The sequence below is a fragment of the Muscardinus avellanarius genome (assembly GCF_963383645.1).
Source record: "Muscardinus avellanarius genome assembly, chromosome: 1".
NCBI lineage: Eukaryota > Metazoa > Chordata > Mammalia > Rodentia > Gliridae > Muscardinus > Muscardinus avellanarius.
The window spans coordinates 229,717,013-229,743,582 of NC_137786.1; the positions used below are offsets into that span (position 1 = coordinate 229,717,013).

Sequence of the window (26,570 nt, forward strand, 5' to 3'; positions counted from 1 at the left end):
CTCACGGAGTTGCAAAGGGCCTCACTAAGTAGTAGCTGAGGCTGTTGTGATCCTTCTGTCTCAGTCCCCCCAATGCTGGGATTACAAGTGTGCGTTACCATGCCCAGCTCCCAGGCCCATTTTTTATTCTTTTTTTTTGTGTGTGGGGGGCACTGGGGATTGAATCCAGGGGCATTCTAACTTCGAGCCACACCCCAGCCCTATTTTGTTCTTTATTTTATTTTATTTTATTTTATTTTATTTTATTTTATTTTGTGGTAGTAGGGATGGAACCCAGGGACATTCTACCTCAGAGCTACACCCCCAGCCTTATTTTTTTATTTTATTTTATTACGGGTCTGGGGATGGAACCCAGGGGCATTCGACCTCCGAGCTACACCCCTGCCCTATTTTTGATTCTTTGTTTTGAAACGGCCTCACTAAGTAGCTGAGGCTGTCTGCATACCAGGATCATCCGATCTTCCAGTCTCAGCCTCCCCAGTGCTGTGCCAACCACACCCGGCTACCCAGCCCTATTTTTTATCCTTTATTTTGAAAAAGGGTCTCACTGAGTTGCAAAGTGCCTCACTAAGTAGAAATTGAGGCTGTTTTCTAACTGTGATCCTCCTGACTCCGCCTCCCAAATGCAGGGATTACAAGCATGTGCCACCACACCTGGTCTTTGGAGCCTTATTTTTTATTCCTTATTTTGAAACAGGGTCACACTAAGTAGCTGAGGCTGGCCGCGAGCCTGGGATCCTCCTGTCAGCCTTCCAAATGGGATTACAAGCTTGTGCCACCATGCTGGGCTCAAACTAAAAAAAATTATAAAGGGCTGGAGCCCAATGTGATGCACATTTGAAATCCCAGCACTTGGGAGGCTGACATAAAAGATCTGAGGCCAGCCGCAGTACTTAGCAGTTTAGTGAGATCTTATATCAAAACGAGAAAGCCAGCTAGGTGTGGTGGTGCACACTTGTAATCCCAGCATTTGGGAGGCTGACAAAGGAGGATCGGACAGCCTCAGCTACTTAAAGTAAGTGGCCCTTTGCAAGTAGCGAGGCCCTTTGCAAGTCAGTGAGACCCTGTTTCAAAGAGCAATTTAAAAAAAAGGGGGGACTGGGGGGTGTAGCTTGCAGGTAGAATGCCCCTGGGTTCCATCCACAGTGCTGCAAAAAAAAAAAAAAAAAAAAAATTGACAAAGCCAGGCATGGTGCCAAATGTTTGTAATCCCAGCATTTGGGAGGATGAGATTGGATTGCTGTTTGGTTCAAGGCCAGCCTCAGCTACTATCTAAGTAAGGCCTTTTGCAACTCAGTGAGACCTTGTTTCAAAATAAAGAAAAAATAGGGCTGGTCAACCCCGGCGTGCTGATGCATGCTTATAATCCCACTGTTTGGGAGGCTGAGACAGGAGGATCATGGTTCATGGACAGCCTTGGAAAAAAAAAACGGGGAGGAGGGGTAGAGGCATAGCTTGGAAGTAGAATACGTCTGGATTCCACCCCCAGTGCAAATAAATACAAATAAACATACTAGAGGTGTGTAGAGTGCTTGCTTAACATGTACAAAGCCCTGAGTTCATTTCCAATATGATGACCCCCGTAGTATGGTATTGAGGGGCTGTGGGGCCAGCTGGTTCCCTGGAGGAGTTTGGGAGACCCTGCAAGGTGGGAAGAGGCGTGCCATGGCATCTTCTGGTCTGTCCTAGGAGAAAGGTGGAGGCCTCGAGGCCCCCGAGGCTGGGCTCTGGAATGTTGGCTGTAGCCCACTGGACTCTTCCGGATGTCTGATTCCTAGCTGCCAGACATCTTGGCACCAGCAACTGGGGGGTGTGGTAGGGTAGAAGGGGATGGCTACTTCAATTCTCTTGTCCAAACAGACTGACCTTGAATTATGGAGAAGAATGGGTTAGAGTTAATCCAGTAGTTAATGAAGCAGAGGACTGTAGTGTGTGCTGCATGAGGAACTAACGGAAGAGGCGGCCAAGCAGAGTGCCCTGCGGGACGCTGAGGTCGAGTGCCAGGCTGAGGCCTGAGAGGACAAGCCTGGGTGGGGGAGCAGAGGTTGGGTCAGGCTGGCTGGGATGCAAGTGGCCCGGAGAAGCTGGGAAGACCAGGAGGTGGTGGCCTGCCAGGGGTAGATGGATGATGGTGTCCTGAGTACCCACATGTCTGCAGAGTGGGCGAGTAGGGACCTCGGGCTGCCTTTGGGAGATGATGGAGGGGCTTCGGGATGAATGAGTCCTCCAGGGGGGTAACTCCTGCTTCTTTCTTTCTTTCTTTCTTTCTTTCTTTCTTTCTTTCTTTTTTTTTTTTTGTGGTACTGGGGATGGAACCCAGGGGCATTCTCCCTCCAACCTACACCCTCAGGCCTATTTTATTTATTTAGAAACAGGTCCTGGCCGGGCGTGGTGACGCACGCTTGTAATCCCCGCGCTTGGGAGGCTGAGACAGGAGGATCGTGCAGGTTCAAAGCCAGCCTCAGCTACTTAGTGAGGCTCTTAGCAACTTAGTGAGACCCTGTTTCTAAATTAAAAATATAAAATGGGTCTGGGAGTATAGCCCGGAGGTAGAAAGCCTCTGGGTTCCACTCCCAGTACCACCAAAAAAAAAAAAAAAAAGAAAAGAAACAGGTCCTCACTAAGTTGCAGACGGCCTCACTAAATTGCTGAGCCTGGCTGTGAACCAGCAATCCTCCAGTCGGAGCCTCCAAAGTACTGTGATCACAAGGGCGCCCCGCCCCGCCCGGCTCTCCGCGCAGAAGGAACCCGATGGGGTGGAGTTCTAGCGGAGAAGCCGGAGGTCGCAGGGGTGGGAGGGCGCTCCGGCCGCGGCTGCCCCGCCCCGTGACCTCGCAGTCCCGAGTTCCGCCTAGAGGGGCGGGGCCTGGGCGGATCTGGGCGGGGCGACCCGGGGCCTGGGCGGATCTGGGCGGGGCGACCCGGGGCCTGGGCGGATCTGGGCGGGGCCTGGGCTCTCCGCGACGCCGCGCCCTCTTAGTCGGGCGCAGCGCGGGGCAGAGCCGCACTCGCCCGGGGACCGTCTTGGGCTGCGGAGTCTGGGCACCCGAGCTCAGGCTGCGTCTCGTCGTCGGTCCTGCAGGTGTTATGAGCCTGGACGCCGAGGTGGACATGAAGGAGGTGGAGCTGAACGAGCTGGAACCCGAGAAGCAGCCGATGAACGCGGCGTCGGGCGCCGCCATGGCGGTGGCCGGCGGCGGCGGGGAGAAGAACGGCCTGGTGAAGATCAAGGTGGCCGAGGACGACGCGCGGGCGGAGGCGGCCGCCAAGTTCACCGGCCTGTCCAAGGAGGAGCTGCTGAAGGTGGCGGGCAGCCCCGGCTGGGTGCGCACCCGCTGGGCGCTGCTGCTGCTCTTCTGGCTGGGCTGGCTCGGCATGCTCGCGGGCGCCGTGGTCATCATCGTGCGGGCGCCCCGCTGCCGTGAGCTGCCCGCGCAGAAGTGGTGGCACAAAGGCGCCCTCTACCGCATCGGCGACGTGCGGGCCTTCCAGGGCAGCGGCGGGGGCGGCCTAGCCGGTGAGTGCGGCGCACCCCCCCGCCCGGCCCGCACCGCGCCCCTCTGGCCCTCTCCCTGCCTGGGGGACTCAGGCGGTTCTCCACCGACTCCTTCCTTTGAAGAACACCAGCCCAGCTCCTATTGTTCAGGAGAGGGGCTGAGTCAGCACCCCCCCCCCACGCATACCATGCGGTCCCTGGGCCGGTCGTAACCGGTTTCTGAAGCAATGTGTAAGATCCCTGACATCAGCTCCTCGAGGCTCGAGTCTCATGATTCACTCTCCCTCCACCCCCACCCCCGTGGGCCCGGGGAGGAGGCCCGCAGCCTCTCCCAGGCCTGTTAACCCAGCTTGACCCCCTCCCCACTCCCATTCCAGGTCTGAGGGAGCACCTGGATTACCTGAGCACCCTGAAGGTGAAGGGCGTTGTGCTGGGCCCCATTCACAAGAATCAGAAAGATGACGTCGAGCAGACCGACCTGGAACTGATCGACCCCACGCTTGGCTCCAAGGAAGATTTTGACAGTTTCCTTCAATCGGCCAAGAAAAAGAGTGGGTGTCCAGGGCTTCCCGGTGAAGCAGGGAGAAGGGGCCTGGCCGTCTGGCGGGAGGAAAAGCAGGAGAGGATTTTTGCCCGATTAGCTCATAACTGGCTCTGAGTTTTCCTGGGCCAGGCACTGTGGAGATCTGTTAGGCTTCAGCCTGAAGTAGATTCCTTACCAAGTTCTGGACTTTCTACTTGGCTAGGCAGTCCTGAGCAGTTTACTTAACATCTGGGCCTTAATGTTCTTGTTTGCAAAAAAGGTAGACTTTTACTAAACCAGGTTTTCCTCTGCCCCCCTAAATCAGTGGTTTTTATTTTTAGTTTTTAAATTTTTATTTTTATTTTATTTTTTTTTTTTGGTGCTGGGGCTTGAACTCAAGGGCATTCTGCTCTGAGTTATAACCCTAGCCCTTTTAAATTAAATTAATTTTATTTATTTTGTGATACTGGGGATGGAACACAGGGACCTTCTACATCTGAGCTCCACTCCCAGAACTATTTTTTTGGAAGCAGGGTCTCACTAAGCTGCTGAAAGCCTTACTAAGTAGCTGAGGCATGCGATCCTCCTGTTGCAGCCTCCCAAGTACTAGAATTACAAGTGTGCACCAACACACTCAGCTCCGTTTTCCTTTTTTTTTTTTTTTGGTGGGTTTGGGGATGGAACCCTGGGGCATTTGACCTCCGAGCTATACCCCTGCCCTATTTTTTTTTTTTCTTTATTTGGAAACAGGGCCTAAGTTGCTGAGGCAGTCCTCAAACCAGGGATCCTCCTGTTTCGACCTCTCAAGTACTGGGATTATAAGCATGTGCCACCTTGTTCAGATTCAGTTTATTTTTTATATTTTTATTTTTTTTGTGGTTCTGGGGATGGAACCCAGGGGGCATTCATTCTACCTCTGAGTGACACCCCTAGCCCTATTTTTTATTCTTTATTGAAACAGGGTCTCACTGAGTTGCAAAGAGCCTCGCTAAGTAGCCGAGGCTGTCTTCAAACCTGTGCAGTCCTCCTTTCTCAGCTTCAGTGTTTTTTTTGTTTTGTTTTGTTTTGTTTGGGGATGGAACCCAGAGGCATTCGACCTCTGAGCCACACCCCCTGCCCTATTTTTTAATTTATTTTGAAACAGAGCCTCACTAAGTTGCGGAGGGCCTTACTAAGTAGCCGATGCTGTCCGTGAACTGCGCTCCTCTGGTCTCAGCCTCCCGAATGCTGGGATTGCAAGCGTGTGCCACCATGCCCAGCTTTGCTTCAGTGGTTTTTAAATTTGTAAAACTATAGATCTTTTTTTTTTTGGGAGAAGGAGCCCAATATTGTATTTCAGCTTAATTTACATATATTTATTTTTATTTGATACTGGAGATGGAACACAGGGGCCTTCTACCTCTGGGGTATACTCCCAATCTTGTTTTATATTTATTTATATTTATTTGGAAACAGGGTCTTGTTAAGTTGCTAAGAGCCTCACTAAGTTGCAGAGACTGGCTTTGAACCTACAGTCTTCTGTCTCAGCCTCTCAGGATTCTAGGTTTGCGCCACCACACCCAGCTCAGAAATGTATTTTATTTTTTTGTTGTACTGGAAATGGCACCCAGAGGTATTTTACCTCTGAGCTATACCCCAAGGCCAATTCTATTTCTTATTAGTAAACAGTCTCACTAGGTTGCTGAGAGCCTCACGAAATTGTTGAGGCTGTCCTTCAACGCGCAATCCTCCTGTCTCAGTCTCCCAAGTACTAGGGTTACAAGTGTGCACCACCACGCCCAGCTTAGAAATAAATTTTAAAGCATTCATTTTGAGACAGGCATGGTGGCGCACATTTATAATCCTAGTACTTGGGAGGCTGAGACAGGAGATTGTGGTTCAGGGCCAGCCTCAGCTACTTAGTGAAGCCCTTTGCAACTCAGGGAGCCGCTGTTTCAAAATAAAGAATAAAAGATAAGGCTGGGGATGTAGGTCAGAAATAGAATGCCCCTGGGTTCCATTTCCAGTATTGCAAAAAATCAACCACAAAAAACCCACAAAACATTTACTTTGGAGGGCAGGGGGAGCCCAGGGACCCACAACTCAGCGTTCTTTGCTACCTTCAAACCTTGGGGCTTTGGCAGGGTGTAGATCCAGCCTATAGTACTGAGTCACACCTATGAATGGCTCTGCAGACTTGTGGGCGTTCCCTTTCCCTCGCTCTCCCGTGACTTCCTCCCTCTTTTCCATTGTTGTAGGCATTCAAGTTATTTTGGACCTCACTCCCAACTACCGGGGCGCTGACTCATGGTTCCTCCCCACTCAGGTGGACCTCGTGGCCAGCAAGGTGAAGGTGAGTGACCATGCTGGAGCCGATGGCCAGTGGGAGCCAGGTGCTGGGGCTCTTTATGACCACTCATAGCCCATGCTACACCCAGCCTGGCTCCGGCAGCAGAGTACCTACCTCCTCCACGTAGCTGGAAGGGTAGGCAGGCCAGTAGTACCCTCCTGCTGTTTCTTGTTTCCCTGGCTCTGGGGGTGAGACAGTGCCAGGAAGGGAACTTGTCAGATGTCCATCTGGAGGTTTGATTTTTCTTTGGGGATAGGAAGTCCTTTTCTTTCACTGTGGGAATCATGTCCTGACTGCTTTCCCAGTTCTTGTTTGATGTATCTGGCGAGGAGCCCAGTCTGAAACTGTAAGCACCAGGTTTTTCTTATGTGTCTGGGACTGTGCCAAATATATTATAGATGTTTTTGATTCCCTGTATACATACAACATGCCCAGTGCTAGGAGACATGCTTGTAATTCCAGCACTTGGGAGGCTGAGACAGTAGGATTGCAGTTTGAGGATAGCCTCAGCTACTACTTAGTGAAGCCCTCTACAACTCATTGAGACTCTTAAAATAAAGAATAAAAAATAGGGCTGGGGATATAGCTTGGAGGTAGAATGCCCCTGAGTTTCCACCCCCCCACACACACCAAAAGTTACTGATAGAGCTGGGCGTGGTAGTCCAGATTTGTAATCCCAGCATTTGGGAGTTGTGTCAGGGCTGGGTAGTATAGCCTGGAGGTAGAATACCCCTGGGTTCAATCCTCAGTACCGAAAAAAGTTACTGATGAAGCTGGGCGTAGTGGTACATACTTGTAATCTAAGAATTTATAGGAGGCTGAAACTGGAGGATTGCAGGTTCAAGGGCCTCAGCTACTTTGTGAGGCCCTGTTTCTAAATAAAGACAAGGAGCCAGGCGTGGCAGTGGATGCTTGTAATCCCAGCATTTGGGAGCCTGATACAGGATTGAGGTTTGCTGACAGCCTCAGCTACTTAGTGAGGCCCTCTCTAACTTAGTGAGACTGTTTCAAAATAATGAAAAAAATAGGGCTGGGGGTGTTGCTATGTGGTAGAATGCCCCTGGGTTCAATCCTCAGTTCTGAAAAAGAAATTCCCAATAAAAAGCTAGGTGTGGTGGAACATGTTTGTAATCCCAGAATTCAGGAGGCTGAGACAGGAGGATTGTGATTCGTGGATAGCCTCAGCTACTTAGTGAGGCCCTTGGCAACTCACTGAGATGCTGTTTTAAAAGAATAAAAAATAGGGCTGGGGGTATAGCTCGGAAGTAGAAAGCCCTTAGATTCCATCCCCAGTACTGCAAAATAAATAAATATATAAGTAAAATAGGCCAGGTGTGGTTTGTAATCCTAGCATTCAAGAGGCTGAAACAGGAGGATTACGGTTTGCAAACAGCCTCAGCTACTTAGTGAGGCCCTCAAACTCAATGAGACCTCGTTTCCAAATAAAGAATAAAAAATAGGGCTCAGATAGAATGCCCCTGGCTTCCATCCCCAGTACCACAGTACTGCAAAAATAAAAAAATAGGACTAGGGTGTAACTTGGAGGTGGAATGCCCGAGTTCAATCCCCAGTTTTGCAAAAAAAAAAAGTTAAGCTGGGCGTGGTGACACACACACACACACACACACACACACACACACACACACACACTTGTAATCCCCGCCCTTGGGAGGCTGAGACAGGAGGATGGCACAGGTTTGAAGCCAGCCTCAGCTACTTAGTGAGGCTCTCAGCAATTTAGTGAGACCCTGTTTCCAAATAAAGTATAAAATAGGCCTGGGAATATAGCCCGGAGATAGAAAAAGGCCTTGGGTTCCATCCCCAGTACCACCAAAAAAAAAAAGTTACTGATGGAAGCGGGATATGGTGGCTCACACCTATAATCCCAGTACTTGAGAGGCTGAAGAGGGCAAGATTGGAGGTTCAAGGCCGGCCTCAGCAATTTAGCCTGGCCCTCAGCAACTTGATGAGACCCTATCTTCAAACAAAAAATAAAAAGGGTTGCCGGGCATGATGGCGCACACTTGTATTCCCTGCGCTTGGGAGGCTGAGACAGGAGGATCATACAGGTTCGAAGCCAACCTCAGCTACTTAATGAGGCTCTCAAAAACTTAGTGAGACCCTGTTTCCAAATAAAATATAAAAAATAGGTCTGGGAGTATAGCCCGGAGGTAGAAAGCCTCTGGATTCCATCCCCAGTACCACCAAAAATAAACAAATAAAAATAAAAAGGGTTAGCGGTATATAGTTCAGAGGTAGAACACCCTGGGTTCATTCTCTAGTTACACACACACACACACACACACAGAGTTCTGTTTCAAAATAAAAGGGCTCTGAAATACAGTTATCCGGGGTTCAATCCCCAGTTCCCAAAATGAAATAAAGAGGAAAAAAAGTTACAGATGACAGGGTATGGGGAGGGGTGGTAGGTTCAGAAGTAAATGGAGACCAGAGCAGGAGACAAGGAAGAAGGGGGTGCTGGGGCAGGGCGCGAGCTGTGCTCAGGCTGGGGCTTGCTCTGCGGAATTGGCCTCAACTACCCTGGGGCTGTGCTTTGAATTTCAATCTTTCATCCTGGGCCTCCCTCCAACCAGCCCTGCCCAGTCTCAGGAAACAAGGAGCGGGTTAAGCACTTTTGCCCCCCACTGGCACTTGAGGTCCTGTCTCTGCTGGGCCCTGATGAGGATCTTGAGATTCCTTGCTTTCCTGAGCCTGTTTACATATCTGCAAAGTAGAGGATCCCAGCATGCCATAGGCTGCGAGTGAAATGCAGTTATGCTTATGGACGCGCGGTTTTCTCTTGGGCCCTTTCCACAGCTGTGCAAGGGATGGCTGTGTGAGTTTCCACAGGCAGGAATAAAGAAAAATGCTAGATAGCACAGGGAGAGTCAGTGGGAGGTTAGAGAGGGAGGGGGCCTTTGTAATGCAGATGAGAGTTCTGTGCAGACCAGCTACTCCCTAAAGTCTGGGGGGAAGCTCCTTGTGGAGAAGGTTATGAGGGGCTGGGGTTTTGCAGAATCTTTGCCTGCGTGTTGATCCGTGTCCTGCGTTCGCGTGTCCCCTGTAGGCAGCGCTGCAGTTTTGGCTGCAGGCTGGCGTGCACGGGTTCCAGTTTCGAGACGTGGAGAATCTGACGGTGAGTGTCTTTCTGCACGGGAGGCAAAGCTTGGGTGTGAACAGAGGGCCGGGTAACGGTCCCCGTTTCTTGATTCTGCTTTCTTGCCTTCTAGAATGCCTCCTCATTTTTGGCCGAGTGGCAGAACATCACCAAGAACTTCAGTGAGGACCGGTGGGTGCCAGACTCCTTTCTCCGATTCAGCCCCTTTGGGGGAACCAGGAAACTTTGTTCACTTTTATTGTTGCTTTCCTGTCCCATACCAACGACGTCTCTGCTGCCCTGCCCTGCGCAGGCTCTTGATTGCAGGAACTGACTCCAACCTGCAGCAGATCCTGAACCTACTGGAATCCAGCGAGGACCTGCTGTTGACTAGCTCGTACCTGTCCAATTCCGTTGCCTTGGGGGAGAATGTGAAACTACTAGTCACCCAGTATTTGAATGCCACTGGCAGTGGCTGGTGCAGCTGGAGTGTGAGTACCACGCAGGCCGGCGCGCGCGGGGCAGGGCCTTTGGCTGGAAAGGCCTGCTGGGAGGCGGGGCAGAGGCGGGCCCTGGGGCTCACCGTGCCTGTCCCTGCAGCTGTCGCAGGCCGGGCTCCTGACGTCCTTCGTGCCGACTCCGCTCCTCCGACTCTACCAGCTACTGCTCTTCACCCTGCCGGGCACCCCTGTTTTCAGCTATGGGGACGAGATTGGCCTGGAGGCAGCTGCTGTTGTACCTGGACAGGTATCCCCTGCTCTCTGGCCAGCACACTGGGGAGGTCTTGTTCATCTGTTGTGTCCTGGGTTTTCTGTGGATGGTGGTGGTGGACATCAGCTTTGGGGTGGTCCCGTCCTCCATTCTCCCTAGTCAGCAGTTGTGTGGCCTTGGGGGTTATTTCACCCATCTCAGGGCTGGTCATCTGCTCCATGACACTGCATTTAAAGTGGTTAATTGGGCTGGGCGTGGTGGCGCACGCTTGTAATCCCAGGATTTGGGAGGCTGAGACCTGAGCATCGCGGTTGGTGGACAGCCTCAGCTACTTAGTGAGGCCCTCTGCAACTTAGATCCTGCCTCAAAAAAAAAAAAAAATAGGACTGAGTGCAGCTTGGAGGTAGAATGCCCCTGGGTTCAACCCCCAGTACATAAAAAAGAAAAAAAGAAAGAAAAAGAATGGTTAATTGTAGAATGCTTACAATTAAATGAAGGCCTATAGCCGGGTGCTTGGAATCCCCGCGCTCGGGAGGCTGAGACAGGAGGATTGCACGGGTTCGAAGCCAGCCTCTGCTACTTAGTGAGGCTCTCAGCAACCTAGTGAGACCCTGTTTCCAAATAAAATATAAAAAAAAGGTCTGGGAGTATAGCCTGGAGGTAGAAAGCCTCTGGGTTCCACCCCCAGTACCACCAAAAAAAAAAAAAAAATGAAGGCCTATTCTATGAGATGAGTTCAATCTTCTATTGTGGTACATACCTTTAATCCCAGTATTTGGGAGGCTGAGACAGGAGGATCACAGGTTTGAGGCTAGCCTCAGCAGCATAGTAAGACCCTCAGCAACTGAGTGAGACCCTGTTTAAAATATAAAAATAAGCCCAGCATGATGGCGCACACTTGTAATCCCAGCATTCGGAGGCTAAGACAGGAGGTTTGTGGTTCGCATCCAGCTTCATCTACATAGTGAGGCCCTTTGCATCTCAGGGAGACCCTGTTTTTTTTTTTTTTTTTTTGCGGATCTGGGGATGGAACCCAGGGGCATTCGACCTGAGTTGCAGAGGGCCTCACTAAGTAGCTGAGGCTGCCCACCAACCGCGATGCTCAGGTCTCAGCCTCCCAAATCCTGGGATTACAAGCGTGCACCACCGCGCCCGGCTCCCTGTCTTAAAATAATGAGGCTGGGCGTGGTGGCGCACGCTTGTAATCCCCGCCCTTGGGAGGCTGAGACAGGAGGATCGCACAGGTTCAAAGCCAGCCTCAGCTACTAGTGAGGCTTTCAACAACTTAGTGAGACCCTGTTTCCAAATAAAATATAAAAAAAAGGTCTGGGAGTATAGCCCGGAGGTAGAAAGTCTCTGGGTTCCACCCCCAGTACCACCCAAAAAAAAATAAAAAGAATAAAAAATGGGCTGAGGGTATAGCTTGGTAGAATGCCTCTGGATTCCATCCCCAGTTACACACACACACACACGCACACGCGCACACACACACACACACACATACACACACACACACAGAATGAAGAAATAGGGCTAGGGTGTAGCTTAGAGGTAGAATGCTTCTGGGTTCCATCCTTAGTACTGCAGATAATCCAGGCATGGTGGTGGGTTCCTGTAATCCTAGTACTTTGGAGGCCGAGACGGGCAGATCACAGGGTCAAAGCCAGCCTTGGCAACTTCGAATCGGCAACTTTGTGAGACTCTGTTCCCAAATGAAAATAAAATAGGGCTGGGGTGTGGCTCAAAGGTAGAATGTTCCTGATCTCCATCTACAGTATCACACACACAAAAAGTAAATTAAAAATGAAAAGGGCTGGGAATGTAGCTTGGAGGTTGAATGTCCTTCAATTCAATCCTTAGTAACAGCCATAAAAAAAAATTCTCCCTAACAACAGGAAAATAAATGAAGAGTTGGGCTCTCTTGCCCAAGCTGGCTCTGAATGCTTTGCTGCTGTCCTCCTGCCTCGCTTTCCTTGGTGGCTAGGACTGTGGGTGTATGTCGCCACACCTGACTAACGGCCTTTTTATTCTTCCTCTTTGATACTGGGGATTGAACCCAGGGGCATTCAACCTCAGCCTCACCTCAGCACCTTTTAATTTTTTATTTTGAGGCTGGGTCTCAGTTGCCGAGGGCCTTGCTAAGTTACTGAGGCTGTATTTGAACCTTCAGTCCTGTTTCAGCCTTCCCAGTATTGGGATTACAGGCATGCACCCCAGTCAGTGCCTGGCTTAGCTGCCTAGTTTTATTTATTTTGGTGGTACTGGGGGTGGAACCCAAGAGGCTTTCTACCTCCGGGCTATACTCCCAGCCCTACTTTATATTTTATTTGGAAACAGGGCCTCACTAAGTTGCCGAGAGCCTCACTCAGTAGCTGAGGCTGGCTTTGAACCTGCGCGATCCTCCCGTCTCAGCCTCCCGAGCGCGGGGATTACAAGCGTGCGCCACCACGCCCGGATAGCTGCCTAGTTTTTATGGCAGTACCTGGTCCTTGGTAGATGTTCAGTATGGTAGCCGTCATTCATTTGTTCATTGGACAATGGGTACTTGTACTAGGCTCTGAGTCCTCTAGCAGCTCACAGTTAGAGAGCCAGACAAGTAAACAAGGAAGTGTCAGGGTGGGTGATTTGATACTACCTTGAAGGCATTCACTAGCTTTAGCCATACATTAGAGTTGGTGTCCAACTGATATTTGTAGGACTGATCATTTAATCCACAGATTTTTTTTTGCGGTGCTAAAGATTGTAATCAGGAGCATTCTGCCTTTGAGCTATACCTTCAGCTCTATCTTATTTATTTGGAAATAGTGTCTTGCTAGTCGGGCGTGGTGGCGCAAGCTTGTAATCCCCGCGCTTGGGGGAGGCTGAGACAGGAGGATCGCACAGGTTCGAAGCCAACCTCAGCTACTGAGTGAGGCTCTCGGCAACTTAGTGAGACCCTGTTTCCAAATAAAATATAAAATAGATCTGGGAGTATAGCCTGGAGGTAGAAAAAGGCCCTGGGTTCCACCCCCAGTACCACCAAAAAAAAAAAAAAAAAAGAAATAGTGTCTTGATAAGTTGGTGAGACTGGCTTAAAACTTGTGATCCTCCTGTTTCAGCCTCCCCAAGTACTGGGATTGTAGGTGTCCGCCACCGCACCCTACTCTAGACCACAGATTTTTATTGGCCAACTGCTGTACACTACAGCCAAGAACACAATAGCTTCCTAAAAGTGCTGGAGGTAGTAAAATTTGATCATGAGCAAATATAATAAAGATGCCAGGTGCTGATAAGTGCAATGCCAAAAAAAGCAAGAGAGAGTCGGATGTGGTGGTGCACGATTGTAATCCCAGCATTCAGTAGACTGAGACCGGAGGATCGCAGTTCACGGACAGCTTCAGCTACTTAGTGAGGCTCTCCGTAACTTATGAGACCCTGTTTCAAAATAAAGAATAAAATAATAGTGCAGGTATTGTAGCTCGGAGGTTGAAAGCCCCTGGGTTCCATTCCCAGACCCGCAATAAGCAAGCAGGCAGGATAAACGACGTAGAGAATAGAGGATGGGATGCATTTTATATCGAGAGTCACAGAAAGCTGAGCAGAGACTGGAGGAAAGTGAGGGCGTGATGACGAGGGGCATGGGATGAGGGAGAGTGGACCAGGCCTTCTTCAAGTACTTTTCTCTCTGCTCTTCAGCCTGCGGAGGCCCCGGTCATGCTGTGGGATGAATCCAGCCTCCCGAACACCGCAGGGCCTGTAAGCGCCAATATGACAGTGAAGGTAAGGGTTTCAGATTGCAGGGAGCAGGCAGGTGGCTTGGAGAAGTGGCCCCAGGAGATGCCCTCACGCCCTCCTGTGTTTTCATTGTTCTCAGGGCCAGAACGAAGACCCTGGCTCCCTCCTCTCCCTGTTCCGGAAGCTGAGTGACCATCGGGGGAAGGAGCGCTCTCTGCTGCACGGGGACTTCCACGCCCTCTCCTCTTCCTCTTCCTCTTCCTTGGGCCTCTTCTCCTACATCCGCCACTGGGACCAGAATGAGCGTTACCTGGTGGTGCTCAACTTTAGAGACACGCGGGTGTTGGCCAGGTTCGAGACTTCCAATCTGCCGCCCAGCATCAGCCTGCCAGACAGTGCGGTCCTGCTCCTCAGTACCCAGCCGGGCCGGCAGGAAGATGTCTCTCTGGATCTGAAGCACCTGAGCCTGGAGCCTTACGAGGGGCTGCTCATGCACTTCCCCTATGTAGGCTGACCCTGCCGGCCCAGGACCGCCCCGCTCCCTACCCCTTTCCCAGGCCCTTCTGGCCTTTTTTCTTTCTCTTTTCTTTTTTTTTAAAAAAAAGGTTTTTTTGCAGATTACAGATGAACTCCCAAGTAGAATATTTTCTGTCTTCAAATAAAAGTCACTCCTGCCTGATGATGTCTCGCCTTCCCTTCACCCCTCTGTCACAATAGAAGTTTCTTTCCTCCTGTGCCCTCCTGGGCCTGCCCCATGGTGATCTCAGCCAGAGTCCCAGGAGTCTGCTTCAGTGCCCAGAGAAGAAGATGACTTCTTCTCTGGTGCCAGGCCTCCTGACTCAGGCCAGTCCTGGGTGTTCTTCTAGAAGGCTTGAGTATTGCCAGCTCTTTCTTTCCCTTAGCAAAGGTTTCTAGACAGGTGTGTTCAGATTTCCTGTTTTTGCAGACTTGCCCCCCTAGGGAAAGAGAAGGAGATGAGTGACTTGGTTTCCTAAACGTACTTCTAAAGGTAATAATAGATTAGGTCATTCATTCAACAAGAATGTATTAAAGACTGAACACATGGCCAGGAACTGGTACAGGTCCGAGGGTACAGCAGAGAATGAAGCACAAGAATCCCGGCCTCAAGCTGAGCGTGGTGGTGCACACCTGGAATCCCAGTACTTGGGAGGCTGAGACAGGAGGATCACAGTTTCAAGGACAGCCTCAATGTAGTGAAACTCATCAACCTAGCAAGACTGTTTCTAAATAAATAAAACTGGGCTTCAATCCTCCCTAGCAACACACACGCATGCACGCACGCACGCACGCACGCACTCTGGGTTGGAAGTAGAATGGCTCTGAGTTCCCAGTACCACAAAAATCCCTGCCTCGCTAGGAGTGTAGCTCAATAATAGACTTGCCTAGTGTGTACAAGGCCCTGGGTTTGATCTCCAAGACCACAAGACAAAACCATACAGAATCCCTGCCTTCTTGGGGCTTATTCTTATGAGGAGAGGGGGAAGAAATAAGAGGAATAAAACTTATAGTGGATACAGTGATAGTGTTCAAGGAGGAAAAAGTAAAGTAGGAACACATTTGGGCAAGAGGGGAGTGTGAAATGGAGGGCTCACCAAGGAGGGGACCTTCAAGTAAAAGACCTAATGTAAGTGAAACCATCTGGTTGTATCTGAGAAAGGAGCTTTCTCTTGTTTTTTCCTAGTGCACTGGAGTGGGAACATGATACGCTCATGAGGCAAAGCTGCGTAGTTGGCAATGGGTTGGCAGATCACCAAGGGTAAGTCGCAGGGTGCAGAGATTGGCAAATGGCAACATTAGTAGCACAGTTCCCTACAAGACTGCCCTTGCCACGGACCCTGGCTGCAGGTCCTCACATGCACCCTCGGGTGTGTAATTCTTTAGATAGACAAGACTCAACACAGTTTTACAGCAAAAGGACACACAGCCAGCCAAAGGTCCACAGGGCGGGATCTGAGAAGGGTCCAAATGTGAAGTTACCAGGGTCCTCTCCCAGCCACGATACCTCCTGCATGATGCTCAACGAGTAAGCAAAAAGCACGTGTGAACCTTGGAATCCGTCGGCCTTCTGCTGCCTGTGTGGCTGATCTTTAGTCTCCAGCCTCTCCTGGGATGTGGGGTGAATGCTTTAGTCTGTTTCCTGCAGAGATTGCATGTTCCAAAGCTCTCACCATAAAGCACTGGTGGCTTGAAGTTCCCAGACAAAGACATTCCAGGGCTGAGAGGTTACCTCATAGCTAAGGACAAAGGCCAGACTCTGGATCAGAGTATTTCTAAAGTGCACATAGGACTGCAGGGCGTGGTGGCGCACGCTTGTAATCCCAGCATTGGGGATGCCGAGACCGGAGGATCGGGGTTCGCGGGCAGCCTCAGCTACTTAGGCCCTCTGCAACTCAGTGAGACCATTTCAAAATAAAGAATAAAGAATTGAGCAGAGGGTGTAGCTCGGAGATCAAAAGCCTCTGGGTTCCATCCCCAGACCCACAAAAATAAATAAAGTGCATATAGGACCACTGGGTGTGGTGGCGCGTGCCTGTAATCTTGGTACTTGGGAGGCTGAGACAAGAGGATCACAGGTTTCAGGAGAGCCTCAGCCAACTGGTGAGACTTCATCAACCTAGTCAGACCCTGTTTCCAAAGAAAATAAAAGAGGGTTGGGGCTCAGAGGTAGAATGCCCCTGGGTCAATCCCCAGTGCCAAACCAAACCAAAACCAAAAAGTACATGTGGGGTGAGAAAGAGTTTTATTATTTATTTATTTTTTTGGTGCAGGGGATCAAAACCAGGGGCATTTTTCCTTTGAGCTACACTCCCAGCTCTTTATTCTGAAACAGAGTCTCACCAAGTTGCTGAAGTTGTGATCCTCCTCTCCGGAGAGATGTTGATTCATCAGTTGAGCTCTCCAGGCTCCTGGCTAAGGTGACAAAATTTTAGCGTGTGCCAGAGACATAGAGGTTTCTTTGGGAAAGTAAAAAAATACACATTTAAGAGAGAACACAGGCCACCTCCAGAGAGAGAGAGAGAAGCATTTTATAGGAGACCCCCAAAAGGGGGTGCATAGCGGTGTAAGCAGAGGTGGCAATCTGGTTTTTCTCAGTTTTCAAGCTTCTGTCATGTGATTGATGGATGCTTCTGGGCTTGATCAGGTATCATTGACCTTTTTTTTTTTTAATTTTTTTGGTGGTACTGGGGTTCCTGGAAGCCCTTCTACCTCTGGGCTAAACTCCCAGACCTATTTTTACATTTTTATTTGGAAACAAGGTCTCCTAAGCCAGCGCCCGCGGCTGGCTTCGAACCTGTGCGATCCTCCTGTCTCTGCCTCCCAAACACGGGGATTACAAGCGTGCGCCACCACGCCCGGCTTATCATTGACCTTTTAACAACATTTCTTCTAGATAGTCCTTATCAACCTAGAATATATACTGCTGGCCTATGGATGGAATTAACTAGATGTATAGTGATCTAAGACTTTGTTTATCAAATGTTATCTTTAGGGTTAAGAGTGAGGACCTTAAAAAGCCAGACTTGGTGCACGCTTGTAATCCCAGTATTTGGGAGGCTGAGGCAGGAGGATTGCAGTTCGCGGCTACTTAGTGAGGCCCTTTGCAACTCAGTGAGACCCGGTTTCAAAATAAAGATTATCAAATAGGCCTGGAAGTGTAGCTCGAAGGGAGAATGCCCCTGGGTTCCATCCCCAGTGCTGCAAAAACAAAACAAAAGAGTGAGGGCCTTTTAGGAATGTGTGTCTAATGGAAAATAAACTTTTAAAGTGAAGATGAGGACCATAATGGAGGCTATATTTAAAGCCATAGTCTCCCTTTTCTTTCCCTGTTTGTCTCTTTTTTTACCTATACTGGGTCTCACCAAGTTGCTGAGGCTGGTTTTGAACCTGTGATCCTCCCGTCTCAGCTTTCCAAGTACTAGGATTACAAATGTTTTGCTACCATGCCAGGCTACCGGGCTATTCCTATTACTTTTTTTTTTTTTTTTTCCAGTATTGGGGATGGAACCCAGGGGCATTCTATCTCCGAGCTATACCCACAGCCCTATTTTTTATTTTTATTTTTTGGAAATAGGGTCTCACTGAGTTGCAAAGGGCCTCTCTAAGTAGCTGAAGCTGTCCTCGAACCATGATCCTCCTGTCTCAGCCTCCCGAATGCTGGTATTACAAGTGTGCACCACCATGCCCGGCTCAAGTTGGAGGTTGTAAGTAGAGCGGCGTGGTCTGACTGATTTTAACAGTGTGGCTCTTTGACTAGTGGGGAAGGCAGGGGAGCCGGCGGGATAAGAAGCCGGTGTATCCTGTGTTTATTTTACAGGGAATCCCTCAGTATTTGCTGTTGGATCCTTCTGTTAGCCTGACTCTTAGGCAGACCTCAGGGTTCTTGGGGTTAACTTTAGCCCAGGTCTTGTTTGCCGGAGTGGAGCTTGAGAAGTATAGGGAAGGTGCTGGCTGAGCTGAGGTGTGATTCAGCAAAATTCCTGAGAAGACACACCCAGCCTTCCCTCCCTTCTTCCCCTGCCCACCTCCTCCCCACCCCTTCCCTTTCCTGGCCTTTCCCAGGGTCCCAGCACCCTCCCTCCCTTTCTTCCTCTTCTCTGCTGCCTGGCTTCCCCTCTGACTCCCAGCTGATGTGTGTGTGTGTGTGTGTGGGGGGGTAGTACTGGGAATGGAACCCAGGTGCATTCTACCTCTGAGCTACACCCTCAGTCCTATTTTTAATTTTTATTTATTTATTATTTATTATTATTATTATTATTATTATTATTATTATTATTATTGGTGGTACTGGGGTTCCTGGAAGCCCTTCTACCTCCGGGCTACACTCCCAGACCTGTTTTTTATATTTTTGAAACAGGGTCTCTTACGGCCAGCGCGGCTGGCTTCGAACCTGCGGCTGGCTTCGAACCTGCGCGATCCTCCTGTCTCTGCCTCATACACTCAGCAACTTAGAGGCCCTGAGCAATTTAGCAAAACCCTAACTTTTTTTTTTTTTTTTTGGCAGCACTGAGAATGGAACCCAGGGGCATGCTACCTCCGAGCTACACCCCAGTCCTATTTTTTATTCTTTATTTTAAAATGAGTTATAAACAGTCTCTCTAAGTAGCTGAGGCTGTCCACAAACTGCGATCCTCCTGCTTCAGCCTCCCAAATGCTGGGATTATAAGCATGCACCACCACGCCCGGCTTAGCAAAACCCTATTTCAAAATAAAAATTAAACTGGGCATGATGGCACATGCTTGTAATCCTCATACTTGGGAGATTGAGAAAGGAGGATAGAAGATTCAGGACAACATCAGCAAGTAGTGAGGTTCTCATCAACCTAGCAAAACCCTGTTTCAAAAAAAAAAAAAAAAAAAAAAAACCGGGCTTCTTGTCGCAGGTTTGTAATCCCAGCATTCGGGAGGCTGAGACCGGAGGATCACAGTTTGCAGGTAGCCTCAGCTACTTAGTGAGGCCCTCTGCAACTCAGTGAGACCCTGTTTCAAAATAAAGAATAAAAAATTGGGCAGGGGGTGTAGCTCGGAGGTCAAATGCCTCTGGGTTCCATCCCCAGACCCGCAAAAATAAATAAATAAAAATAAATAAATAATTAAACTGGGGAGGTGGGGGGTTGTGGATCAGAGGCACAGTGCCCCTGGGTTCAATCCCCAGTACCAAACAAACAAAATAAAAATTAAAATAGGACTAGGGTATAGCTCAGAGGTTGACTACCCCTGGGTTCAAGTCCTAGTAGTACACACACACACACACACACACACACACGCATAAAAAAAATGTTTTTTAAAGAAAGAAGGGTGAAGCCGGGCGTGGTGGCTCACGCTTGTAATCCTCGCACTTGGGAGGCTGAGACAGGAGGATCGCATAGGTTCGAAGCCAGCCTCAGCTACTTAGTGAGGCTCTCAGCAATTTAGGGAGACCCTATTTCCAAATAAAATATAAAATAGGTCTGGGAGTGTAGCCTAAAGGTGGAAAGTCCCTGGGTTCCATCCCTAGTACTGCCACCAAAAAAAATAATATAAAAGAAGAAAGAAAGAAAGAAAGAAAGAAAGAAAGAAAGAAAGAAAGAAAGAAAGGGTGAGTCAGGTGTGGTGGTGCACACTTGTAATCCCAGTAATTTGAGAGGCTGAGACAGGAGATTCCAGGTTCAAGGACAGCCTCAGAAAGTAGTAAGACTCTCATCAACCTAGCAAGATCCTGTTTCAAAATAAAAATAATATAAGGAGGTAGAATTCCCCTGGGTTCAATTCTCGGTATTTATAAAAATAAATAAATAAATAGAAAAGACAGTGGAGTGCTATTCTGCTTTATAAAAGGAAATGCTGAACCGTGCAGCAACATAAAAATGAACCTGGAGGACATTATGCCAAGTGAAAAATCCAGCCACAGGAAGATCAGTACTACTTGTTCCATTAAGGAAGTCTAAACTACAGGAGTCTAAACCACAGGAGTCTAAACTACAGGAGTCTAAACTACAGGAGTCTAAACTAAACTACAGGAGTCTAAACTACAGTAGTCTAAACTACAGGAGTCTAAACTAAACTACAGGAGTCTAAACTAAACTACAGGAGTCTAAACTAAACTACAGGAGTCTAAACTACAGGAGTCTAAACTACAGGAGTATAAACTAAACTATAAGAGTCTAAACTAAACTACAGGAGTCTAAACTACAGGAGTCTAAACTAAACTACAGGAGTCTAAACTACAGGAGTCTAAACTAAACACAGGAGTCTAAACTACAGGAGTATAAACTAAACTATAAGAGTCTAAACTAAACTACAGGAGTCTAAACTACAGGAGTCTAAACTAAACTACAGGAGTCTAAACTACAGGAGTCTAAACTACAGGAGTCTAAACTAAACTACAGGAGTCTAAACTAAACTACAGGAGTCTAAACTACAGGAGTCTAAACTAAACTACAGGAGTCTAAACTACAGGAGTCTAAACTAAACTACAGGAGTCTAAACTACAGGAGTCTAAACTACAGGAGTCTAAACTAAACTACAGGAGTCTAAACTAAACTACAGGAGTCTAAACTACAGGAGTCTAAACTAAACTACAGGAGTCTAAACTACAGGAGTCTAAACTACAGGAGTCTAAACTAAACTACAGGAGTCTAAACTAAACTACAGGAGTCTAAACAACAGGAGTCTAAACCACAGGAGTCCTACTGAGCAGGGTGGCACACACCTGAAATCCCAGCTACTTGAGAGGCTAAGGCAAGCCAGGTATGGTGGTGCACACCTATAATCCTAGGATTTAGCATGCTAAGACAAGAGGACCACAGGTTCAAGGACAGCCTCAGCAAGTAGTGACTCTCAGCCACCTGGCAAGACCTTGTTTCAAAATAAAAATAAAAGAGCTGGGCGTGCTGGCACACACTTGTAATCCTAGTACCGGGGATGCTGAAACAGGAGGATCGCAGGTTCAAAACCAGCCTCAGCGATTTAGTGTCTCAGCAACTTAGTGAGATCCTGTTTTCAAATAAAATATAAAATAGGAGCTGGGTGTGGTGGAGCACACTTTTAATCCAGCATTTGGGAGGCTGAGACAGGAGGATCGTGTTTCACAGACAGCCTCAGCTACTTAGTGAGGCCCTTTGCAATTCAGTGAGACCCTGTTTTAAATTAAAAGGATAGAGTGCCCGGCGTGGTGGCGCACACTTGTAATCCCTGCGCTTGGGAGGCTGAGACAGGAGGATCACACAGGTTCGAAGCCAGCCTCAGCTACTTAGTGAGGCTCTCAGCAACTTAGTGAGACCCTGTTTCCAAATAAAATATAAAAAAGGTCTGGGAGTATAGCCCAGAGGTAGAAAGCTTCTGGGTTCCACCCCCAGTACCACTAAAATAAAGAATAAAAAGTAGGGCTGGGGGTGTCACTCAGAGGTAGAATGCCCCTGGGTTTCATCCCCAGTACTGCAAAAAAAAAAAAAAAAAAAAAAAAAAAAAAAAAATCTTCTTATATGTAGATCTTAGCAACTTCAGCATTTTTTCTTTTTATTTTTCCCTTTGCTCTGTGTGTAGGAGGGGGCGGGAGATTGAACCCAGGAGTATTCTACCTCTGAGCTGTACCTATAGCTCTTTTTGTTTGTTTGAAATAGGTTCCTGGGCCGGGTATGGTGGGACACGCTTTTAATCCAGAGCTAGTAAAGCTGAGACAGGAGGATCACACAGGTTCGAAGCCAGTCTCAGCTACTTAGTGAGGCTCTCAGCAATTTAGTGAGACCCTGTGTCCAAATAAAGTATAAAATAGGTCTGGGAGTATAGCCCGGAGGTAGAAAAACCCCTGGGTTCCACCTCCAGTACCAAAAAAAAAAAAAAAAAAAAAACCAAAAAAAACTGGGATTATTGGCAATACAACATCTAACTCCTTTTCCCCCTTACGTCATAAAGTTTCATCTTTGCACTTACAGGAAGTACTTTATGGCTTCTCTTTGCCATACCTACTTGCCAGTGTTGCTACCCCTGTACTTTGGGATCCTTGTTAAGTCAAATAAGGCCTACTTGAACACAAGAAGTACAACAAGACTGCAATGGTCCATCTTATAATTAAGACAGCTGCAGAGCGACTAGACTATACAGCATGGATACGCTAGACAAGGGGATGATTTGTGAGCCAAGCAGGCTGGAGCAGATTTCATCACACTATTCTGAGCAGCACAATTTAAAACTTGTTTGTTTGTTTGTTTGTTTGCAGGTCTGGGGATGGAACCCAGGGGCATTTTACCTCCAAGCAACACCCCCAGCCCTATCTTTTATTCTTTATTTTGAAACAGGGTCTCACTAAGTTGCAAAGGGCGTCACTAAGTATCTGAGGCTGGCTTCCAACCTGTGCAATCCTCCTGTCTCATCCTCTCAAATGCTGGGATTACAAGTGTGCGCCACCACGCCCGGCCTTGTTGTACATTCTGAAATTTTCTTAACATTTTTGGACCACAGTTGACCAAGGTCCACTAAAACCATGGAAAACAAAACCACAACTAAGGAGGGACTATTGTAATCAAATTCCTAGAATCAAAGAGAGAAGTGGTTGCCAGCACCTGGAGGGAGGGGGAATAGGGAGTTACTAATCAACAAGGCTAAAGTTTCAGGGAAGGCAGCTGAAAAATTCTAGAGGTCTGCTGTACCATACTGTACCCATAGCCAGCGATGATGTTTTATACATTTAAAATTTGAAGCTGGGCACTGTGGCACAGACCTGTAATCCCAGCACTTGGGAGGCTGAGACAGGAGGATCACAGGCTCAGCAAGCAGTAAGATTCTCCTCAATCTAGTAAAAATCTGTTTAAAAAAAAAGGGTGGAGTGTAGCTGGGAGGTTCGATCCCCAGTTACACACACACACACACACACACACACACACACACCCCTAAAAAAAGCCAGGGCAATTACAGTTTGTTTCTGTTAACTCTAGTATCTACAGATTTTCCAGAAATTTGGGAGAGACCGACCTGGGAAAGAGAACTGGTTTGTGGAGTAAGAACGGAGGCATGTTAGCCCCAGGTTCTGTTTTTTTTTTTTTTTTTTTTTTCAGTACTGGAGATAGAACCCAGGGGCATTCTACCTCTGAGTTATACCCCCATTCCTATTTTTTTTTTTTTTTTTTTTTGGTGGTACTGGGGTTCCTGGAAGCCCTTCTACCTCCGGGCTACACTCCCAGACCTATTTTTTTATTTTTGGAAACAGGGTCTCTTAAGCCAGCGCGGCTGACTTCGAACCTGTGCGATCCTCCTGTCTCCGCCTCCCAAGCGCGGGGATTACAAGCGTGCGCCACCACGCCCGGCTACCCCCATTCCTGTTTTTTATTCTTTATTTTGAAACAGGATCTCACTGAGTTGCTAAGGGCTGCACTAAGTAGCTGAGGCTGGCTGTGAACCTGGCATCCTCCTGTCTCAGCCTCCTAAATACTGGGATTACAAACGTGCGACCCCACGCCTGGCTGTGCGCTTTTAAGTTATTGTAATAAGCTTCTAAGGATGGTGGGAACCTCCAGGTCTCTGAGAGGCAAGGGCCCCTCCTGGACACAGCCATTTAGACCCAGTCCTAAGCATAACCCTCAAGCACCTTGTGCCCCTGGACTTGGTGCTCCCCCAGAGCCCCGGCCAGTTTCCTGCCATTGGGTTGGGGAGGAGTCTGACATTTCTATTAACCCGAGCCATTCTTTCAGCACCAAAATCCAACCCGCTGAGGACAGAAAGGGGACTAAAGTTTCTCTGGGGGCTTCGCTGGTGGGGAGAGGCAGCTTGTGCGTCACCAATTGCAGGCCTGAACAGAAGACAGACCAGTGGCCAGGCCCTGTGGAGCAGAGATGCTCAACCCGGCGAGATAAGGGGAAGAAAGCTTCTGGGGGCCGCTCACCAGCTGCGACTGAGGTGCCAATAGGCATTTGCGTGACGCAGGTGCAGGAAGGAGCTGCCAGGCAGAGGGACATTATGTACCTGAACTCTGCTGAGATGGCACGGAGACAGAGAGGAACTGTGAGCAGGACCTGAAGCCTGGCCTGGGGTGGGTAGGGAGGACGGAGAGAGTGACCAGGGCTGTGACGGCCGCTCATGTGATCTCTAGTCCTATGTAAACCCAGCTGGGTTATACAGAGCGTTCCAGGAATATTTTATTTCTCTCACCCAACATGAATCAGAATAAGGGACTGAACCTGGGTCTGCTTTTTTTTTTTTTTTAATTTGTACTGAGAATTAAACACAGGAGCATTCTGCTTCCAAGCTATATCCCCAACCGTGTGTGTGTGTGTGTGTGTGTGTGTGTGTGTGTGTGTGTGTGGTAACAGGGGAAGGAACCCAGGGGCATTCTACCTCTGAGCTACACCCCCAGCCCTATATTTTATTTATTTTAAAACAGTGTCTGGAGGGCCTCACTAAGTAGCTGAGGCTATCCATGAACCTCGATCCTCCTGTCTCAGTCTCCCAAATGCTGGGATTACAAGATTGCACCACCAAGCCCGCCCAGGCCCTATTTTTTATTATTATTATTATTATTATTATTATTATTATTATTATTTGGTGGTACTGGGGGTGGAACCCAGGGGCTTTTTCTACCTCCGGGCTATACTGCCAGACCTATTTTATATTTTATTTGTAAACAGGTCTCATTAAGTTGTTGAGAGCCTCACTAAGTAGCTGAGGCTGTCTTCCAACCTGTGCGATCCTCCTGTCTCAGCCTCCCAAGCACTGGGATTACAAGCGTGTGCCACTATGCCCGGCCTTTACCTCTTTATTTTGAAACAGGGTCTCATTAAGTAGCTGAGGCTGGCATTGAACTTGTGATCCTTCTGTCTCAGCAAGTACTCGGTTTACAAGCATGCACTAACACAATCAGGTAGGGTCTATTTTTCTCTTTTCTTTCTTTCTTTTTTTTTTTTTGGTGGTACGCGGGGTGGAACCCAGGGGCTTTTCTACCTCTGGGCTATACTCCTAGACCTATTTTTATAGTTTATTTGTAAACAGGGTCTCACTAAGTTGCTGAGAGCCTCACTAAGTAGCTGAGGCTGGCTTTGAACCTGTGGGATCCTCCTGTCTCAGCCTCCCAAGCACGGGGATTACAAGCGCGCTCCACCACGCTCAGCGGTAGGGTCTATTTTTTTTTTTTTTTTTTTTTGTGGTACTGGGGTTCCTGGAAGCCCTTCTACCTCCGGGCTACACTCCCAGACCTATTTTATACTTTATGTTTGGAAACAGAGTCTCCTAAGCCAGTGCGCGCGGCTGGCTTCAAACCTGCGCGATCCTCCTGTCTCTGCCTCCCAAGCGCGGAGATTACAAGCGTGCGTCACCACGCTCAGCGGTAGGGTCTGTTTTTAATCACCTTCCCCAAACAACTCTAAAGAGAGGTCAGTGTTTCCCAAACTTGCTTCATTATCCTCTAGAACAATGACTAGAAGGAAAATTCCTAAATTTTTCTTTTGAAGTTTTGAGAAAGTTAAAAAAAGAAAAAATAAAATAAAATAAAAAAGGCTGGAGGTATAGTTCAGAGGTAGAATTCCTATATGGATTTAGTTCTCGGTAGGGGAGGGGGAGAAGAAAGCCAAATGAGGTGGTACATGCTTGTAATCCCAGTACTTGGGAGACCAAAACAGGAGGATGTGAGGTTCAAGACCAGCCTCAGCAAATTAGAGTGACCCTATTTAAAAAAAAAAAAAAAAAAAAAAAGCCAGGCATGGTGGCCCACGCTTGTAATCCCAGGGTTTGGGAGGCTGAGACAGAAGGATTGCACAGGTTCGAAGCCAGCCTCAGCTACTTAGTGAGGCTCTCAGCAATTTAGTGAGACCCTGTTTCCAAATAAAATGTAAAGTAGGTCTGAGAGTATAGCCCAAAGGTACAAAAGCCCCTTTCTTTCCCCAAGTACCACCAAAAAGAAAAAAAAAAAAAAAAAAAAGCTGGTTGTAGTGGCACATGCTTGTAATCCAGTACTGGGAGGCTGAGACAGGAGGATCACAGGTTCAACACCAGCCTCAGGTACTTAGTGAGGCTCTCTGCAATTTAGTAAAACCCTGTTTCAAACTAAAGAATAAAAAATAGTGCCGGGTGTGGTGGCGCACACTTGTAATCCCCGCGGTTAGGAGGCTGAGACAGGAGGATCCCACAGGTTCGAAGCCAACCTCAGCTACTTAGTGAGGTTCTCAGCAACTTAGTGAGACCCTGTTTCCAAATAAAATATAAAACATAGGTCTGG

At 48.4% G+C, this 26,570-nt stretch overlaps 1 protein-coding gene across 1 annotated transcript; it reads left to right on the forward strand.

The window, feature by feature from the left end:
• Nucleotides 1-3,082: 3,082 nt before the first annotated feature.
• On the forward strand, nucleotides 3,083-14,384 carry SLC3A2 (solute carrier family 3 member 2; the record flags this gene model as incomplete). The annotated part of the gene is made up of 9 exons (XM_080692009.1): nucleotides 3,083-3,517; nucleotides 3,874-4,047; nucleotides 6,257-6,351; nucleotides 9,416-9,484; nucleotides 9,579-9,637; nucleotides 9,759-9,936; nucleotides 10,046-10,192; nucleotides 13,832-13,915; nucleotides 14,010-14,384. Exons 1-9 carry the CDS (start codon nucleotides 3,088-3,090, stop codon nucleotides 14,382-14,384), a joined length of 1,611 nt encoding a protein of 536 aa, XP_080548135.1. The 5' UTR covers nucleotides 3,083-3,087.
• Between the last annotated feature and the right edge of the window lie 12,186 nt (nucleotides 14,385-26,570).